Raw genomic sequence first — 15552 nt, 5'->3', positions numbered from 1 at the left:
GGTGGAGGTCCCCTGGAGACCTTGCTATCCCAGTGCTCCCGCCATCCTGACAGCCTATGCACTGCCCAAACCAGGCTATGCCGCTAAAGCAAAGGGAGCCGGGGACCATGTCCTGGTTCCAGGACAAAGCGCTTTGCCCGCAGTGAGGATGGGCAGGCGAGGGGGTCCGGGCATCCCCACTGCTCCCCTCGCTGGCTGCCTTTGGCCCCCCAAGTCCCCCCGCTCACCAGCATGGGGGATTTTGCGGCTGCCTCGGCAGAATGCAAGGAATTTCCCGCTGGCCTGAGTCACTGTCAAGCCCCGCTTGGAGCTGTGCCATCCCCGCAAACCCCTCGGGAGGAACGCGGGGCGAGCAGCAGTGCCGATGGCAGCCCCGTGCACCGAGCTGCCAGGCCCGGGGGTTTGCAGAGGAGCTGCGCGGAGGCGGCTACCTCTCGTGGGGCCCTCGCTTCGCTGTGGCGAGTGGTGGGGGCTGGACTTGCGCGTGCCACACTGGGCCCTGGGGAGCTGTAACTCAGTGCGTGCCCCAACAGCCTCCGTGCTCACACTCTGCCTTCCCTTTGCTCAGGTTCCCGGAAACTGCTCCAGCTGCCCCCGTGTCTCTGGAAAGGAGAAATCCCTGGAAAAGGCTCCTTGGTGACATAGCCCCAGTCAGACCTTGCCTAGACGGAGGTGCAGAGGAAGCCCGTGCGCCACGGCGGCTGCTCTGACGGGAGCCCGGCCACCACACGGCCAGTCCTGCCCACCGGAGCGACCACAGCCTGTGAGCAAAAATCAGCTCCCACGGAGCTTCCCATTCGGACAGTGGGTGCCCTCCGAGGGCCAGTTCCAGGGAGGAGGCAGTGCCCCGGCTGAGGAGCAGGTGGCTCTCAGGAACGCTGAGCATCGTCCCCGCAGAGGCTGAAGAAGACAGGCGGGATGCTGAGGGCAACGCTGCGGCAGCCGTGCCTGCAGCCTCAGGCTGGCTGCGCTGCCCCCACCGAGGCCCCTCACACCTCACCTGCCTGCGGGACCACCGAGACGGCCACAGGAGAAGGACGTGGCTGTTCGCAGGAGAGGGGGAAGACGGGAGAGCGAAGGTGCCGGCAGCTCAGGGTGTTCGCCCCTTTCCACCCAACAGAGCAGGAAGAAAAGCTTGAGCCGTTGGGCAGAGAAGCAGGCGAGCGGCCGCAGCAGGCGCCAGGCGCGCTCAATGGCGACGCGCTGCACCTTGGGCTCAGCGGCGCCCGCGCGGCATCGACAGGGGAGCCCGCGCCTCTGAGGAGCTGCCCTGGCTCGGAGCGGCCCCCCGCTGCAGCCAGCCCCACCGCGGACCCAAGCCAAGAGTGGAAAGTGGTGAAGATCAAGCGAGTCCTGGTCTCCCCCGTCAGCCAGCCCAGGAACGCGGGTAAGCGCGCCCTGCTGCTCCCCTGACCCGCGCTGCGAACCCTTTCGTGCTCCCCAGTGTTGGGGAGCTGTGTTTTCTGGTGCTCAGCTTTGCCAGCACTGGGAGAGCCCAGCTCCAACTGAGGCAGAGCAGGCAGGACCGCTGGGACAGCCCTACCTCCCGTCCCTCTGCTTGGAGCGGCCAAGCCACCGGGACTTTTTAGTTTCGGATGATCTCTGTGGCCTTAAAAATACAGAAGAGCATGTGGCTTTCTTGGGAGGGAGGTGGGCAGCCAGCGAGCAGGCTCCCGCGCTCTCCAAGATCTCTCCGAACCGCAAGCGGCCACAGCCTGGGCAAGGACTTCCTGGCCCTGGCGGTGGTGGCACGACCCGCTCTCCACATCCTCGGGACCTTGCTGGAGCATTCGAGCAGGGCAGGGGAGCAGGGCCTGCTTGCGACCCGCTTTCTGGGAGCCCACGGCCACTCACATAGGGTTAGAGCAGCTGCTGCAGCACCTGCACAGCCCCAGCCCCGCTCAGGCACCCGTCAGAGATGCTCCTGCAGAATGAGCGCCACCCTTTTCCAGGCATTGGAGCTGTTTTTAAGCCCCCCTTCCACCACTTTCTATTTTGTTCCCGCTCAGCTGTTATCTCAGATGCCAGATCTTGCCACAGTAGGTACGTCACTGCCTCCTGATGGGAATGAGTTATGGGATGTTATAGCTTACTCTGAACATGGTTTTGCTGGAGCAACCCCTAAGCCCAAGGAGGGTGGGATGGGCAGGAGTGGGCGGTGCTGTCTTCTGCTGGAGGTGCTGGAAATGAACCTGGTTTCCAGAACCTGTCCTTGGAAAATCTGTCCTTTTGGGATGTCTCACATATCAAACATCCTCAAAAGCAGCAGCCCATCAGATGAGTGCTTGCTGATGGAAATCTCAGACATGCTCTTTGGATAAATGCTGCTCCAGCAGCTTTGCTGTCTGTACAGTCATTGTGTTTTAGGGCCCGGCAATCAAACCAGACAGATCCAAATACCCTTCCCATTTCTCACCGTTCTCTATTGAGGATGGTAGATGTGCAGCAGGAAAGGTCAGGGCTGTCTGTATCCGGGCTCAGCACTTTCCTAGCTCGCGCCACAATCCAGCAGTTCTGCTGCCAGCTTGGAATTTTAAAGTAACTCAACAGGTTTGTTGGAAAGAGTTTGTCTGTCCTGCTTCCTCCTCCTCCAAGTGAGATCACCACCAGCCGCTGCCTGTGTCAGACTTTCCAGAACTGCTGTGCCGGATGTCACGGAGGGTCCTGAGTGCTGGGAGCAGGACCAGGGCCTTGCTGCGCAGCCTGCACGGGGCAGGAGGTGGCAAGGAGGCAAGGAACCAGGCCGGAGCATCCCCAAAGCAGTGCAGACCTGCCAGGCAGGGTCTGCAACCCGAGTGGCTCCTGGGTGCCACTTTGGTCCCTGGCCAGCAGCCCAAGGCCAGGCTGTCTCCTTACAAACATCTGCCCCGGCAGCCCGGGCTGTTTGGCACCTTTCGGGGAAGGCTCGGGAGTGTGAGGAGCCAGGGTGCAGGCACCGGCTGAGTGATGCAGGAGGCAGGACTGGTTTCTCTGTCTGGTGTGCAAATAAACAGAAGGTTTTGCTCCCTGGGGGCCGCCAAGCCTGCGTCAGTCTCCCTCAAAAACCAGAAAAGCACAAAAAAGCAAATGCTGGCAGGAAGAAAGGAAATTAGAAAGGCAAAAAAATAAAGCCAAGAGCTCATCCTGTGGTGAGGACGGGCTCAGGAAGAGCAGGGTGGTGAGGCAGGCGGATCCCACCTGCTAGAGTTACATGAGAGGGAAGTGAGGAGCCGCAGAGCCCTGCTGTCAGGTCTGGCCAGCCAGCCTGTGGCCACCAGCTCCGTGGCCGCTGTGTTGCAGTGCCCATGGGCACTATGAATCTCGGTCTCAGCCTCTCCTTGCTCTGCTGCTAGCCCGAAGGCCAGCACATCCTCGTGGAGGATCCTCTGGGGTATCTCTTCATCCCCTCTCCTTGCACCGGGCCCCAGAGCTGAGGTCCTCACTTCACTGGGAGCAGCACCGGCCTTGCAGAGGGGTCTCAGTGCTCTTCCCACGGAGGTGCGTGGGGTGGGTGACATCAGTGCTGGATTTTTACCGCCTCCAAGCGTCCCAGCTTCTTAGTCCCTGGGAAAAACATCAGCAGTGGGAGACCCTGTGTTCCCACCTGTGTCTGAAAGGTCCCCTGCAGCGCTGGGAGGGGGCAGACGCACAGGGCTGGGGTCGGTCGCTGCCCCAGGCTGTTGTCCCCTCTGCGGAGGGGTCTGGCTCGGCGCAGCTGCAGCCGGGACGCAGCGGGGCAGATGCGGTGCGGGGGGGCGGCGGGCAGGACTGCCCGTGCCGCTCGGGACGGCGGCGGTCCCGTCTGGTCCCGTCTGGTGCCGCCCGCTCTCGGGACGGCCCGGCCGCTGCCTCGCGGGCGGGGGCCGGGCGGCTCCGGGCACCCCGCGCACCCCGCATCCCCCCGGCCCGGCCCCCGCCCGCCGCCCCCCCCGGCCCGCCGCGAGGGCGGAGCTGCCGCAACTTTCCTGCCCGCCGCCTCCTGCCGCGGTGCAGACGGGCTGCGAGGGGCGGCGGCACCGGCACCGGCACCGGCACCGCGGGTAGGGCCGGCGCTCGGGGCCCGGGAGGCAGCGGCGGCCCCCGAACCGGGGGGGCTGCGGGTGCCCGGGGCTCCGCTGCGGGACCGGGGGGGCGGCGGGGACTGGGGGAGCGGGGCGGGAGGCGCCGTGGGGCTGCGGGTGCCCGTGGGGGCGGCTGGGGATGCAGGAGGGACAGGAAAGGGGGAGCTCAGCGGTGCAGGGGCTGGGGCGTGCGGGGGGCTCCTCCGGCAAAGGGCAGTCAGGGCCGGTCTGAGCACAGGGGGAGAGGGCTGAGTTGCTGCGATGTGTGAGCAGTGCCTCTGCCCCCTGCCCTGCGGGCTGGCGCTGCTGAGCCTTGGGGCGAGGTGGGGATCCTCACGGGGCTTTTGCAGGGCCACATCTCCCGTCCCCCTGCGCGTCCCTCCTTGGGGACATATCTCCCAGCAGGGCTCCTCGTGGCCATGCCATCTCGCGCTGGAGACATGAGGTCTGTCTCTCTGGATTGGCAGCCAGTGGGATCTGTTACGGATTGTGCAACACATTCAAAGGCACTGTTTCATGCCCATCCACTCCCCGCTCTGTCCATCCGTCAGGACAAGAAGAGCCAGATGACCTTCTCGCGCAAGGCCATCGCCTCCCTGCCCACTCAACTGGCCAGAGAGGGCTATTACCTGGGCTGTGCATCTAGGGATCTGTAGGGATCCGCCGGGAGGGAGGAGGGCTGGGATTCCCCTGGCCGGCTGCCATTGGGGGCAGCTGGGTGCCCCCGTACCTGGCCTTGCTCTTGGGACAGGCCATGGCCACACGTTGGGCTGGGGTTGCTGCCCGCCGCGCTCCCCTGAGGGCTACGCTGGGCCAGCCTGGAGGAGGTGGCTCTGCCCCTGCCACTTTAATGGAGCTAAGAGGTTAATTTAGATGGGCTGGGGAGGGAGCCGGCTCTGCTTTAGTGGTGGCAACAGCCTCTCCTTCCCCGAAGTGGATATAAGCAGGGCTTCCCCTTGGCATCCTCTGAGGGGAGAAGCTGCTTGTGTCTGGCCAAGACTGGGGCAGCCAGCAGCTGCGAAAGAGCAAACATCCCTGGTCCCTTCTCCTTGTCCCACTGTGTTATGGCCGTTTTTGTCTTCCCTTGTGTGGGAGACGGGTGCTGCAAGGCTCGGCCGTGGGGCCGGGGTGAACGGGTAGAGGTGCTGAGTGCCAGGCAGTGGCTGCACACAGGCAAACAGCCGCGGGTCCAGCAAAGCCTTTGCAAACTGAGCTCAGCAAAAACTTGCAAGCGAATCGAATTTTATTGCTGTGCCGGATTTTGTCACTGGCAAAGGCACCAGCGAGGAGAGGCCCAGCACAGCGCGGCCTGCCAGGAAGGGGATCGGTTCCCACAGAGCAGCACTTGCCCCTCGCGCGGGAGCTTGCGGGGCCGTAGAGTGGCTGGAACAAAAACTTTGATCTGGATAACGGAGGACTGGAATCTGAGAGAGAGGCGGAATATGGCTGTATTTATATCCGTGCATTTTAATTGCATCTGTTTCGAGTTAGCCTGTCCATCTGTGCTGCCCTCCTTGTTTTCCTCGCAGTAGATTATTTGGGATGATTCTGGGAGCTGGAGGAAAGAGGGAATTTCGGTGTGTGTGAGTTTGCGTTCATTGCAGAAAATCTTGCACAGCTGTAGCTGAGGCAAAAGGCCAGTTGGGTTCCATGCCAAAAGACCTGCTTGCATCTCCTCAGTGCCCGAAGTGCTTACCATTGGGGTGAAAACTGATTCCCCCCCCGGTGCCACCCATCACCATGTGTAACGTGATTTAGGACCACATGTCCCTGGGAGAGGCGTTTTGTTCCCAGCCGAGCAGCAGAGAGCTGATCCGGGGTGTCCCTGCCGCAGGTTGCAATCACAGGATCACGCCGTAGGTAACCGCGTGGAGCGGGATTCACCCTGGGACATGGCTTAAGGGCAGCTCTCTCCTCCAGTCTCATCCCAAATGCCGATGGGAAGGAGTCAGGGTGGCTGGTAGAGGCGAGTCCGCCTCGGGGGCGGGAGGCCCTGCGCCCTCCCCTGGAGCATCTGGGCACATCTGGATGAGCAGCGCGGGAGCTGCCATGGGAGAGCGGCTGCTCGCAGGCCTGGCCGTGGGAGCTGCAGGGTGCGCGGGCCGAGCTCGGAAGTGCTCGAGCGCGCCCGCTGCAGAGGCGGGTTTTCTCCGAATTCTGCTTTTTGCCGGAAGATTGCACAGCAAGGGAGGGGGCATCCGTGCAGCTGCGCTCTGCTCGGGGGAGGATAGGAGGTGCCATTCGGGCTGCGCCTGGACAGCAGCCTGACAGACATTTAAAATCTGGAAACGTGTCGATGTGTTGTAGATGGCAGCTGCTTTCCTCCCGTTGAAGGTGGGTTTGGGGTTTCCCTCTTACTCCCACCCGTGCCGCACCAGCCCTCGGCTCTGCATGGCCAGTCCTGCCTCCCGAGCCTCCTCCTTTCACCCGTCCCGGCCAGCCGCCTGCAAGGGGGATCGCAGCCTTTGCACGACCATGCTCCAAACCCAGAGCAGCCTGCACACGGAGATCCTGAGGCCAAGTATTGGAGTCATGTACCAGCTCTGGAGCCTGAGATTTCACGTGTCCAGCCCCAGCCCACCAGCCCTGTCAGGAGACTCTGTTCAGCACTAGCATTGACATTCTCTGCATGGGACTTTTCGCCAGCGTGCCTGATGCTAGCAAACACCCAGACTGCAAGTTGACAACCTCCAAAGCACTATTTTTCTTCCCCAAATTGCTGCAGAATTCTCTGATTTTGAGCTTATCCACAATACATCTGAGCCAAATATGTTACATACTGGCCTAGGAGGCAGTTTTTGCTGGAGTTTCTCATTGCAAACTGTCAGGTGGCCTGAAAGGATGTGCGGTGACATCCTGGCTGAATCAAAAGCAGCAGCTTCAACTGCATTCGTTGGGCCGGTCAGCTCAGAATGATCTGGGGTCTCTCCCCTTCCTGCAGCTGGGGGCTAGATCCTGTCCTGGTCCAGCTGAAGACAATCTCTGAAGTTGGCTGTCAGGACAGGACTGGCTGCAGGAGGCTCTGATACATCCTTCACTGTTGTTTGGGGTCCCCTGGTGAGTCCAGCCTCGCTGTATATATTTCAGATGCTCTCCAGCAGCCCCGTTCAAGGGGACTTGTCCTCTGTGTGGAAACTTGAGCTGGAGGGAATTTTGTTTGCCAGTTGGCTGTGAGGGGAGAGCAACAAACATGCCTTTCATCACCCTCATCATCCTCACCCTGGAGGAGGGAGCTGGACTTGTTATGGGAAGGTTAACTGACAGCTCGGGAAGAAGCTATTAAGCCTGGCACTTTGGGGATGTTGCGGGAAGTCGTTCCTGGGGCAGCTGGAAGCCCAAGGAGCAAGTGCCTGTATATATAGACAGAGAGCTATAGGGTCCTCTTTCCCAAGGGGAGCTCGCGGTGTTATAGGATCAGGGCTGGCTGGGGCCGAAGCCGAGCATGAGCTGTCGGTGCCGAATTCATTGTTCTTGGAAGAAGCCAGGACGTTTGGACACGGGCGATGCTTCCTCCCCTAGCTCCAGCGCAGTGGCGAGCCATGAGTGGCCGTGGGAAGGAAGGAAGGAAGAAAGACTGGAAGAACGCAAGAAGAGCAAGTCACCCGTTGGACTTGGACTCTTTCCTAGCCACCTCCTAATGCCCGGAAGCCGGTTTCCAGCGTTGCGCTAGCCCTGGATGCCCCTGGCCATGTATAGTTCTGCTTGAGCCCTTTCTCTGTGCCGCTTGGGTTCCCTTCAGCCTCGCGCTCACCCTGGCTCCCCCCTCCCCAACACCTGGATGTTTTCAGCGCGTTGCTCTCCATGCTGTCTGCCTGGGGCATGGGGGAGCCGCGCGCTATGAAGCCCCTGACATGCGCCGGCCGCCCGAGGTGGCAGGACAAGGATTAAGGGCTTGTTTGCCGCGTCTCCTGCAGCTGGGATGGGAGCAAAGGATGCTGTGAGGGGCCCTGCCGGTACAGAGGCCGTGTCACTGAGGGCTGAATACTCTTATGCCAGGCTGAAGAGCCTCGTCCTGCATCTGAAACTGGAGGCGCAGTGAGGTGGCGGGGGGACAGGCAGTCCTGGCGCGGGTTATGAGGGCTGTGAGCACAGGAGTGTGTGCACGGAGCATGGAGAGTAATCACATAGAATAGTCTTATTCTCTGTAATTTCCTTTGGGCTGCCAGAGGGTCCAGGGCTCTCCATCTGTGCAATAAAAATCAGATGCTAAGAATGATTATTAGCACCACCACTATTATCATTGCTAGCAATTCCCTTTCCTCGAGCTCGGAGGGAGGAGCTGCGAAACGACTCGCACAAAATGCACATAGGGCCCTGGGGTGCCATTGGAATGGTGCCGTGTGGGGTGCCGGGATGTGGGTCTGCAGGGGGACGTTGGAAGCAGATAGCAGGGCCAGGGGGTCCAGGTTGGGGGCTGGAGCCAGGACCGGGCGCAGCCACGTGTGGTGGGAGCCACAGTGCTGGTTCTGGTGCTGCAGGCAGCGACTCGCAGGGAAAACCTCTGAGCTGGCAGCAGCACCAGGCTCCATGCGCACTCCGACATTGACCCGTTGGTCCTGTGCTTGGGTCTCACGTGCCCAAACGTGCCCGTGGTGCCATCCAGCTGCGTAAGGGAGGCATTAGCCCCTGAGCCTGGCCAGCTGCTAGTCCAGGCAGGAATTTGCTAGCCAAAAGCTGAGTCTCCCATAGCAAGAAGAAGATCCCGCCAGGCCCCACAGCTGCTATTAAAAGGCAGTAGCGAGAGAGAGGCTCTGAAATGGCCCTGTCGAGAGCTCTGCGTCTTAGGCGGCCTTGGCTTGCGAGCAAGCGTGGATGCGTGCGGCGCGGCTCCCCTCTGAGCAGGGGATTCGCAGACAGCTGGAGCCTGTGGCTTCTTTCTCAACAGCTCGTTGGCCCTATTTCTCCCCCTCTGTGGAGGGAGAGGCGGTGCGGGGAGCCGGTGACGCTGGCCGCCCTCCAGCCTGCCCGGCCTTGCGGCCCGATGGAGGAAGCTGCTTCCCTGCGCTGCGCCACCGCCAAAGCAAATAGAAGCGTTGTGTTAAACAGAGCCGGCTCCAGCCCAGGGAGAGCTTGGACACTGACGCCGCTGCTTCATTCGAGTTCGTTGTTTCCAGCAGAGAGTTTCCATCGGCATTTCTGCCTTCTCCCCCGCCTCACCCAGCCAAAATCCTCCCACCACCAGCAGCCCATCTCCTTCGCCTCTCCTGGGTGGGCTGAAGGCTTGGTCCACCCTCCTTCTCCTCCTTCTTTCCTCCTCAGCTGCCTTCCTGTATGCAGCTGGTGGCGGGGTGTGTGTGAGAAGGGGCAAGGCAGGAGAGGAGCTGTATCTGGAGCATGGTGAGATCTGCTCTGAGATGCAGGGCAGGGATGTGCATCCTGCCGGAGCAGAGCTGCACAGGGAGGGCATGGTGGCTGGGCGCTGTGGCCCGGTTGCGAAGCGCAGGTCGTGGCTTGCCGGCAAGGGAGATGACTAGCCTTGGGAGCTGACAGCACCTCGTAAATCGGTGCGGGAAGGAGGGCAGCGCTTGCCTTCTCCAGAGTAACCCAGCTGGGTGTTCTTCCTTCTCCTCTGTGCAGCCAGAAGAGGGTGAGATGATTCCCGAGGCAGAATGCTGCCTTTGGAGGAGCAGTGTTGGGCAGAGCCACCCACAGAGACCTGGAGCAGCTCCCTGTGCATGCTGCAGTGTGCTGGAGGTGCCCATCGAGCAGGGTGCTGTGGGAGCAGCCCGAGATGTATTGGTTCATACCTAAGAAAGCAGGGCAAGGAAATGTGTCTGTAGGCAGGGACTTGCTGCAAGCAGCTGGCTGCGGGTGTTGGGGAAGGCAGCGTGGGTGCGGAGGAAGAGGAGATGCCCAGCTCGGAGCAGCCTTCCTGCTTCACCGAGAGCTCACTGGAAGGATTTGGCTTAGTCATTCATCCCTTCCTTTTGCTGGTAGGCTGCACCACCGCTTAAAATACCCTGGAAGTTTCCCAAGCGGCACAGAAGGCAAGAAAATGAAAAACATGTGAACTGAAGGGGAGTGGACGCTGGCTGAGCTCGGAGGAGCTGGGCTTGGGGCGGGCGGCCCTGGCCACACACGTCCGTGTCCCGCGCTGGGCTCGGTGTGGGGACAGCTCCTTATGCCCCACTGTGGGGCTGTGCAGCAGCCTGCCAGGCTGGGGCGTCCAGGAGAGAAGCTGATGACCCTCAGCCAGCCAAGGGCTGCGAGCGAATCTGAGCACTGACTGTTTCTGCAAGGGGGGCTCAAGCAGCTGGGGCCAGGAACAAGAGGGAAGGGGACAACCAGAAACCGCCCTGTTGGTGTCGCTCCACGGCACATGGGCAGCAATGTCTGCAGGCCCGGGCAGGCTTCATGGCTGCCCTCGGCCCTGCGTGCAACGGGTCGGGTTGCTCAGGCTGTGCTCGCAGGGCATTGCTCAGCCGGGGAAATCATGTTCCCTGCAATTTCATGTCCTTTTGGACACGGGAATGGGCTTTTGCTCTGACCTCTGGGCCAGCATTTGCAAAGCCCAGCGGCACTCAGAGGGCCTTACGCGGGGTTTAGCAGGCCCTTGGCTGCCATTTTTAGCACATTTGTAGGCTCCTAAGGAATGAGCTTGGCACTCTGCTCAGGCCGGCTGACGCACGCTGCTCCTCTAGCGGCGGCTGCCACCTTGTGTCGCTTTACCAGCAAGTCCCAGCCTGGCCTGCGCTGGCCACCAGCCTCATCGCGTGGTCCTGTCCACCCATGCAGACACAGCTGCGACTCCCAGCTCCAGCTTTCCCTGCTTGTGTGTCAGCAGAGCGAGTGGGGATTTGGGGAGGGGGATCTCAGAGGAGGGACATGCTTGCGCAAAATGCAACCTGAGACCTTTTGAAGTCTTCTGAGAAATTCCTTTCCCATACAGTCACTGTGTGTGCAGCACTGAGCACAGCAAAAGAAGCTGCCCCATGGCCAGCTGGGTGCCTGCAGCTCTTTCCCCAGCCGCTGTCCTGCTGGGAGAGACCGGCCTGGGGAGGCTGCGGCTGGGTGCCAGGGCTCAGGGATGAGGATAAATGCAAGGAAAGGCTGTAGGTGCCCACATCGGGTGACCACGGATCCCGCTCTAACCCACACTCTCCCTTTTGTCCAGGTCTGTCCCGGAGTGCCAGCCTCTCTGAGAAGGAGCTGAGGGAGGCGAAGGCGCGGAGCCGCCGGATCGCGGCCCAGCTCACCACGGCGCCCAGCGCCAGCTCCAAGGGTGCGCTGCTCTTCCACCGGCGCAAGCAGCGCCTCGACGAGCTCGCCTGGGGGACTGCCACGGGGGCTGGTGCGGGCCATGGTGCCACACTGCCCCTGAGCCCAGCGCCTGCTGGAGCACCCCAGGAAGGAAGTATGGAGGGAGACGGCAGCCCAGCCATGGAGCATGACAGGCTGCAGGTGGAGGTGTCAGCCCATGAGGAGCCACCAGCTGAGCTGCAGCAGGTGCCGCTCAGCGTCTACCTGAAGGAGAACATGGCATCAGCCAACGGCCTGCATGAGCCGGGCCCCCAAGAGACACAGAGCGAGGCCGCGAGGCCCGCGGAGACGCCGCTCGCCAGCCCGCCCAGTGCGGCGCTGCCTGCCTGCCCGCCCAGCGCGCCCGACCCCGCGCCACACACCAACGGCGAGGACGCACGCGAGGAGCACAGCGTCCCCGCAGCCAACACGGCCACAGCCGCCGCAACAGAGGGCAAGAAGGCAAACGGTTCACAGGGCAAGCAGTACTATGAGGTCCACCTCACCCTGGCAAAACCCAAGCCGGTGAAGAACAGGACGGCCAGGCCCTTTGGCATCCAGGCGTCCGCAGTGAAAAGCCAGCCCTTGGAGCAGGGCCCTGTGGCCGAGCTGCCCCCACCACCTACCTATGCGGAAACCCTGACCAGCCCTCCGCCGCTCACCCGTGTGCGGTCACCACCTGCGTACTCGGCGCTCTACCCTGCTGGCGAGCAGAAACCTCTTCTGCCCCAGGGCAGGAGCCGCAGCCCAGCCCCCCTGCCCAAAACCGGAATCCTAGAGGAGTCCGTTGCACGCAGAGCCGGTAGGAAATCCATGTTCACTTTTGTAGAGAAGCCAAAGCTGGGCCCAAACCCTGATCTGCTGGATTTGGTCCAGAACGCAGACATCAAGAAGAAGCAGAAGGAGCAGGGAGAAGCTGGTGCCGAGGAAGAGCCATTTGCGCTGGGGGCAGAAGCTGCCAACTTTCTTGCCGGCAGCATGGCCAGGGGTGGGCAGCACCTCCCGCCAGCTGAGGACGCTCCAGCGTGGTCCTCCTGCCTCAAGTCCCCGACCATCCAGCCGAAGCCCCAGATCAAGCCCAGCCACAATCTCACCGAGGCGCGAGGGAAGGGAGCCGAGCTCTTTGCCAGGAGGCAGTCAAGGATGGAGAAATTCATCATCGAGGCTCCGTCTCAGCCTGACCTGCTGCGGTCCCCATCGCCCACCATGTCTCTGCCTCCCTCCTGGAAGTATGACACCAACGCTTGCGCATCACCTATGATCTCCAGACATGCTATCAAGAGTCCCTCCAGGCCCTTCAAAACCCCTCCAGCATCTCTGTATGGAGGGGGCCTGGTAGAGAATGAGGTCTCCAAGAAGGAGCTGGAGATCTCCAAGCACCAGCCCTACCAGCTCCAGTCTTCACTCTTCATCCTGTCCCCATCCAAAGGGCCCCTGAGGTCCCTGCCCCACGAGACGCCTCCACCCAGGCCCATGCTTCCCGATGCCTATCTGGACCCCCAGCAGACCTCCTGCCCCACATCTCCCTTACCTCCATCCCCTGTTTGGCATCGCCCTGTGGGGCTTGGGGCCAGCAGGCCTTCCTCCAGCCCCTTCCCTGCAGCTGCTGGGGCTGTGACCCTGACCCATGAGATCCAGCCGGGCCCCGGGGCGCAGACGGACGTGCTCCTCAGCTCCCCGTGCCACCTGCTGTCACCCAGGGCGAAGGGAGGCTTCCAGGCGCCCAGACCATCCTACTCCACCAGGAACGCAGGGATCGAACCACAGGTGTGGAAACCTTCTTTTTACTACAAGTAGTGGTGTCAGAGAGGAGACGTGTTTCAGGCTTCCTCCGCTGGCCAAATCCACTCTAATTGCTCATGGGTGTGCAAAAAGCCAAACCAATCGGAAAAAAAAAAAAAAAAAGGAAAAAGAAAAAAAAATGTAGCTTGGAGGCTCTCAGGACGGTGCCCGTGTGTGGGCAGACCCTGTCTCGGCAGCACAGCCGAAGCCTCGGGGAGCACAAGACGGAGCGCTGGCGACCTGCGTAAGCGGAGCCACATTGGCATCGCGCGCGCTCCTGGCAGCAGAGCCGGCCTGGGGGCGGTGCAGCTTGGGGACGGCATCTTGGGGACATCCAGCCAGCCCCAGCACGCGAACTGGAGCCTGACTGAACCGGCAGGGCCTGCAGTGCTTTCTCTCTTCTCTTGCCCGGAAACTTTTCAGAGCATGAAGGCTCTGGCTCGCTCTTTTCTTCACCTGCATTTCCAGCTCTCTGCCAAGCAGGACTCGACTTTGCCTGCTCCTCTGCAGCCTCTCTGTCCTGTTGGCTTGTAGCGGCCTCTTACCAAAGCCTACCGGAGGGGACAGGCGGCCTTTCCACCCCACCGTGCCTGCTCCTGTCTCTTCTGCTGTCCTTTAGGGTTTTGTTTCCTTGTTTGCTTCCATGCCACGGAGGAGTTTACACCTGCGCAGGGGACAGGCAGAGCCACACTGTGCTGGCCTAGGGATATGGGAACTCCTCGGCCTCTCTGTCCTGCTAGCACCAGAGGGTTCCTGGTCATGCCAGCCTTGGCCTCCTTTGCCTGTGATCCGGCGTCGGGGAGCAGGGCCCATGATGGACTCTGACAAGCCCCAATTCGTGCGCTCGCCTCTCACCAGCCCTGATTTCAGCGAAGGCCAGGGAGGTGACTGACTGGTAAAACCCAGCAGTGGGATTGATCCTGCCATCTCAGCTGCCAGGGTCTCACCCGTTTCATCTGCCTCAGATCACTTTGCTAGGCCCAAGTCTTGCTGCATAACAGCTCCAGCATCTGCGGCTTTACAAGATGAGGCAGAAATAGAAGAGCTGGTGGTGCCATAGCTGGTACTTAGTGGGACTGCTCGTCCCAACCATGGAGAGGAGGGATGTGCAGAGGCGAGCCCTGGAGGCAGGGGATGATGGTGGAGGGCAGAGGCAGCTCCCCTGGGTGACACCTGCGGGGCACGTCCATGGGAGCGGCTCAGAGCCCGCAGGCGGGTTGGCCCAGCCCGAATGCCGCCTGGGGAGGCTGAGGAGCTTTGAAGAGAGCCGTGGTGCCCGGCCAGTCCTGATACCAGCACGTGCAGCTGGGGGAGCTGAATAGGGCGTTTTGTGGCCCCGGCGGTGGCCGGTGTGCGGGACAGGGCGCTGCGGGGTGCAGTTCGGAGTGACTGCAGCTCCCTTGCCCTTTTGTGTACTAACAAGCTGCCTTCTGACTTGGCTTTAATTTCTGTGTATTTCTGTTTCCTTTTTCTTAATACACTCAAGTGCACTGTCAAATCTGCCTCTTCTCTTTCCTGCTGGCTCACAAGGAGATGCTGGGCGGCCGTGGGCAGCGGAGGCTGTGGGACTGGGAGCCAGCGGCCCCCGGCTTGAGCAGCCGCCCGCTGCCGGCTGCCGTCCCCCACGTCCCCACAGCGCTCCGCGGGGCTGGGACACTAACGCACTCTCTGTCCCCTCCAGGAAAGGCGGACGTCCCTGCCCGCCTCCCCCACGTGGACTCCGCGGCTGGCCCGGCGCCAGGGCAGTGCCGACGGCTGGGCCAGCCCGGCCTCCGTCCCCGAGCTTGACGAGGGGCCCCCCGCATCCCCGCCGTGGAGCGAGCGCTCCCCATCCCCGCTGCGCCATGACGCTGACCCCAGGGCCAGTCGCCAGATGCAAGCCCGGCTCGCCAGGAACATCATCAACGCGGCGCGCAGGAAGAGCTCCTCTCCCAAAGCCGTGGGGCCGGAGGGCTGCCCGCCCTTTGCCCCGCTGGCCAGCTCGGGCACCCCCAGCCTGCCGCGCTCCCCGCGGGCGCCGCCGGCCTGCGGGACCCCTGCCACCCTGCGCAGCCTCTCCCCCGCCTGCAAAAGCCCGCTGCAATCGCCTCAGGCCAACGGGCACCGTGTCTCCGCTGGCACTGGCACACTGGGCCTTGGCATGGCCACTGCCACCAGCCCCATGGCCCCGCGGGCTGGCTGGGCCGATGGCTACCGGCCACCTCCCCGGGTGCTGCCCGCTGGTGCCTCCTGCTGCCCTGGCCCCCGGACGCCAGGCGGCTGCTCGCCAGCCTCCAAGAGCCCCCTGGCCTCGCCCAGGGTGGGTGCGCGCTCCCCCGCCAAGCGCTACACCTCCCGCTCCCCAACGGACTCGGACATCTCCGTCGACTCCGAAGACTCGGGGGCCAAGAGCCCCGGGATCCACAGCTTCAACATCTGCCCGCGCGGCTGGAACGGGAGCCTGCGGCTGAAGCAGGGCGGGCTCCCGCCGGGGGCCCCCTGCACCTCTTAG

General features: G+C 62.3%; 1 protein-coding gene across 1 annotated transcript; it reads left to right on the top strand.

The window, feature by feature from the left end:
• Positions 1-918: 918 nt before the first annotated feature.
• SYNPO (synaptopodin) lies at positions 919-15552 on the top strand. Its single transcript, XM_088521682.1, has 5 exons — positions 919-1387; positions 2010-2043; positions 3973-4019; positions 11155-13046; positions 14743-15552. The coding sequence occupies exons 1-5, from the start codon at positions 919-921 to the stop codon at positions 15550-15552; spliced, it is 3252 nt and encodes a 1083-aa protein (XP_088377808.1).

The sequence above is a fragment of the Tinamus guttatus genome, unplaced genomic scaffold (genome assembly GCF_059628265.1).
Source record: "Tinamus guttatus ecotype Peru unplaced genomic scaffold, ASM5962826v1 Tinamus_guttatus_pri_ptg000007l, whole genome shotgun sequence".
Classification (NCBI taxonomy): domain Eukaryota; kingdom Metazoa; phylum Chordata; class Aves; order Tinamiformes; family Tinamidae; genus Tinamus; species Tinamus guttatus.
This window is presented reverse-complemented; position numbering and strand designations above follow the sequence as displayed.

Coding starts and splice junctions, on each gene's coding strand:
- SYNPO (XM_088521682.1), top strand. CDS start 919: ATGCTGAGGGCAACGCTGCGGCAGCCGTGCCTGCAGCCTCAGGCTGGC. Junction 1,388..2,009: donor CAGCCAGCCCAGGAACGCGG/GTAAGCGCGCCC, acceptor GTTCCCGCTCAG/CTGTTATCTCAGATGCCAGA. Junction 2,044..3,972: donor GCCAGATCTTGCCACAGTAG/GTACGTCACTGC, acceptor GCCGCGGTGCAG/ACGGGCTGCGAGGGGCGGCG.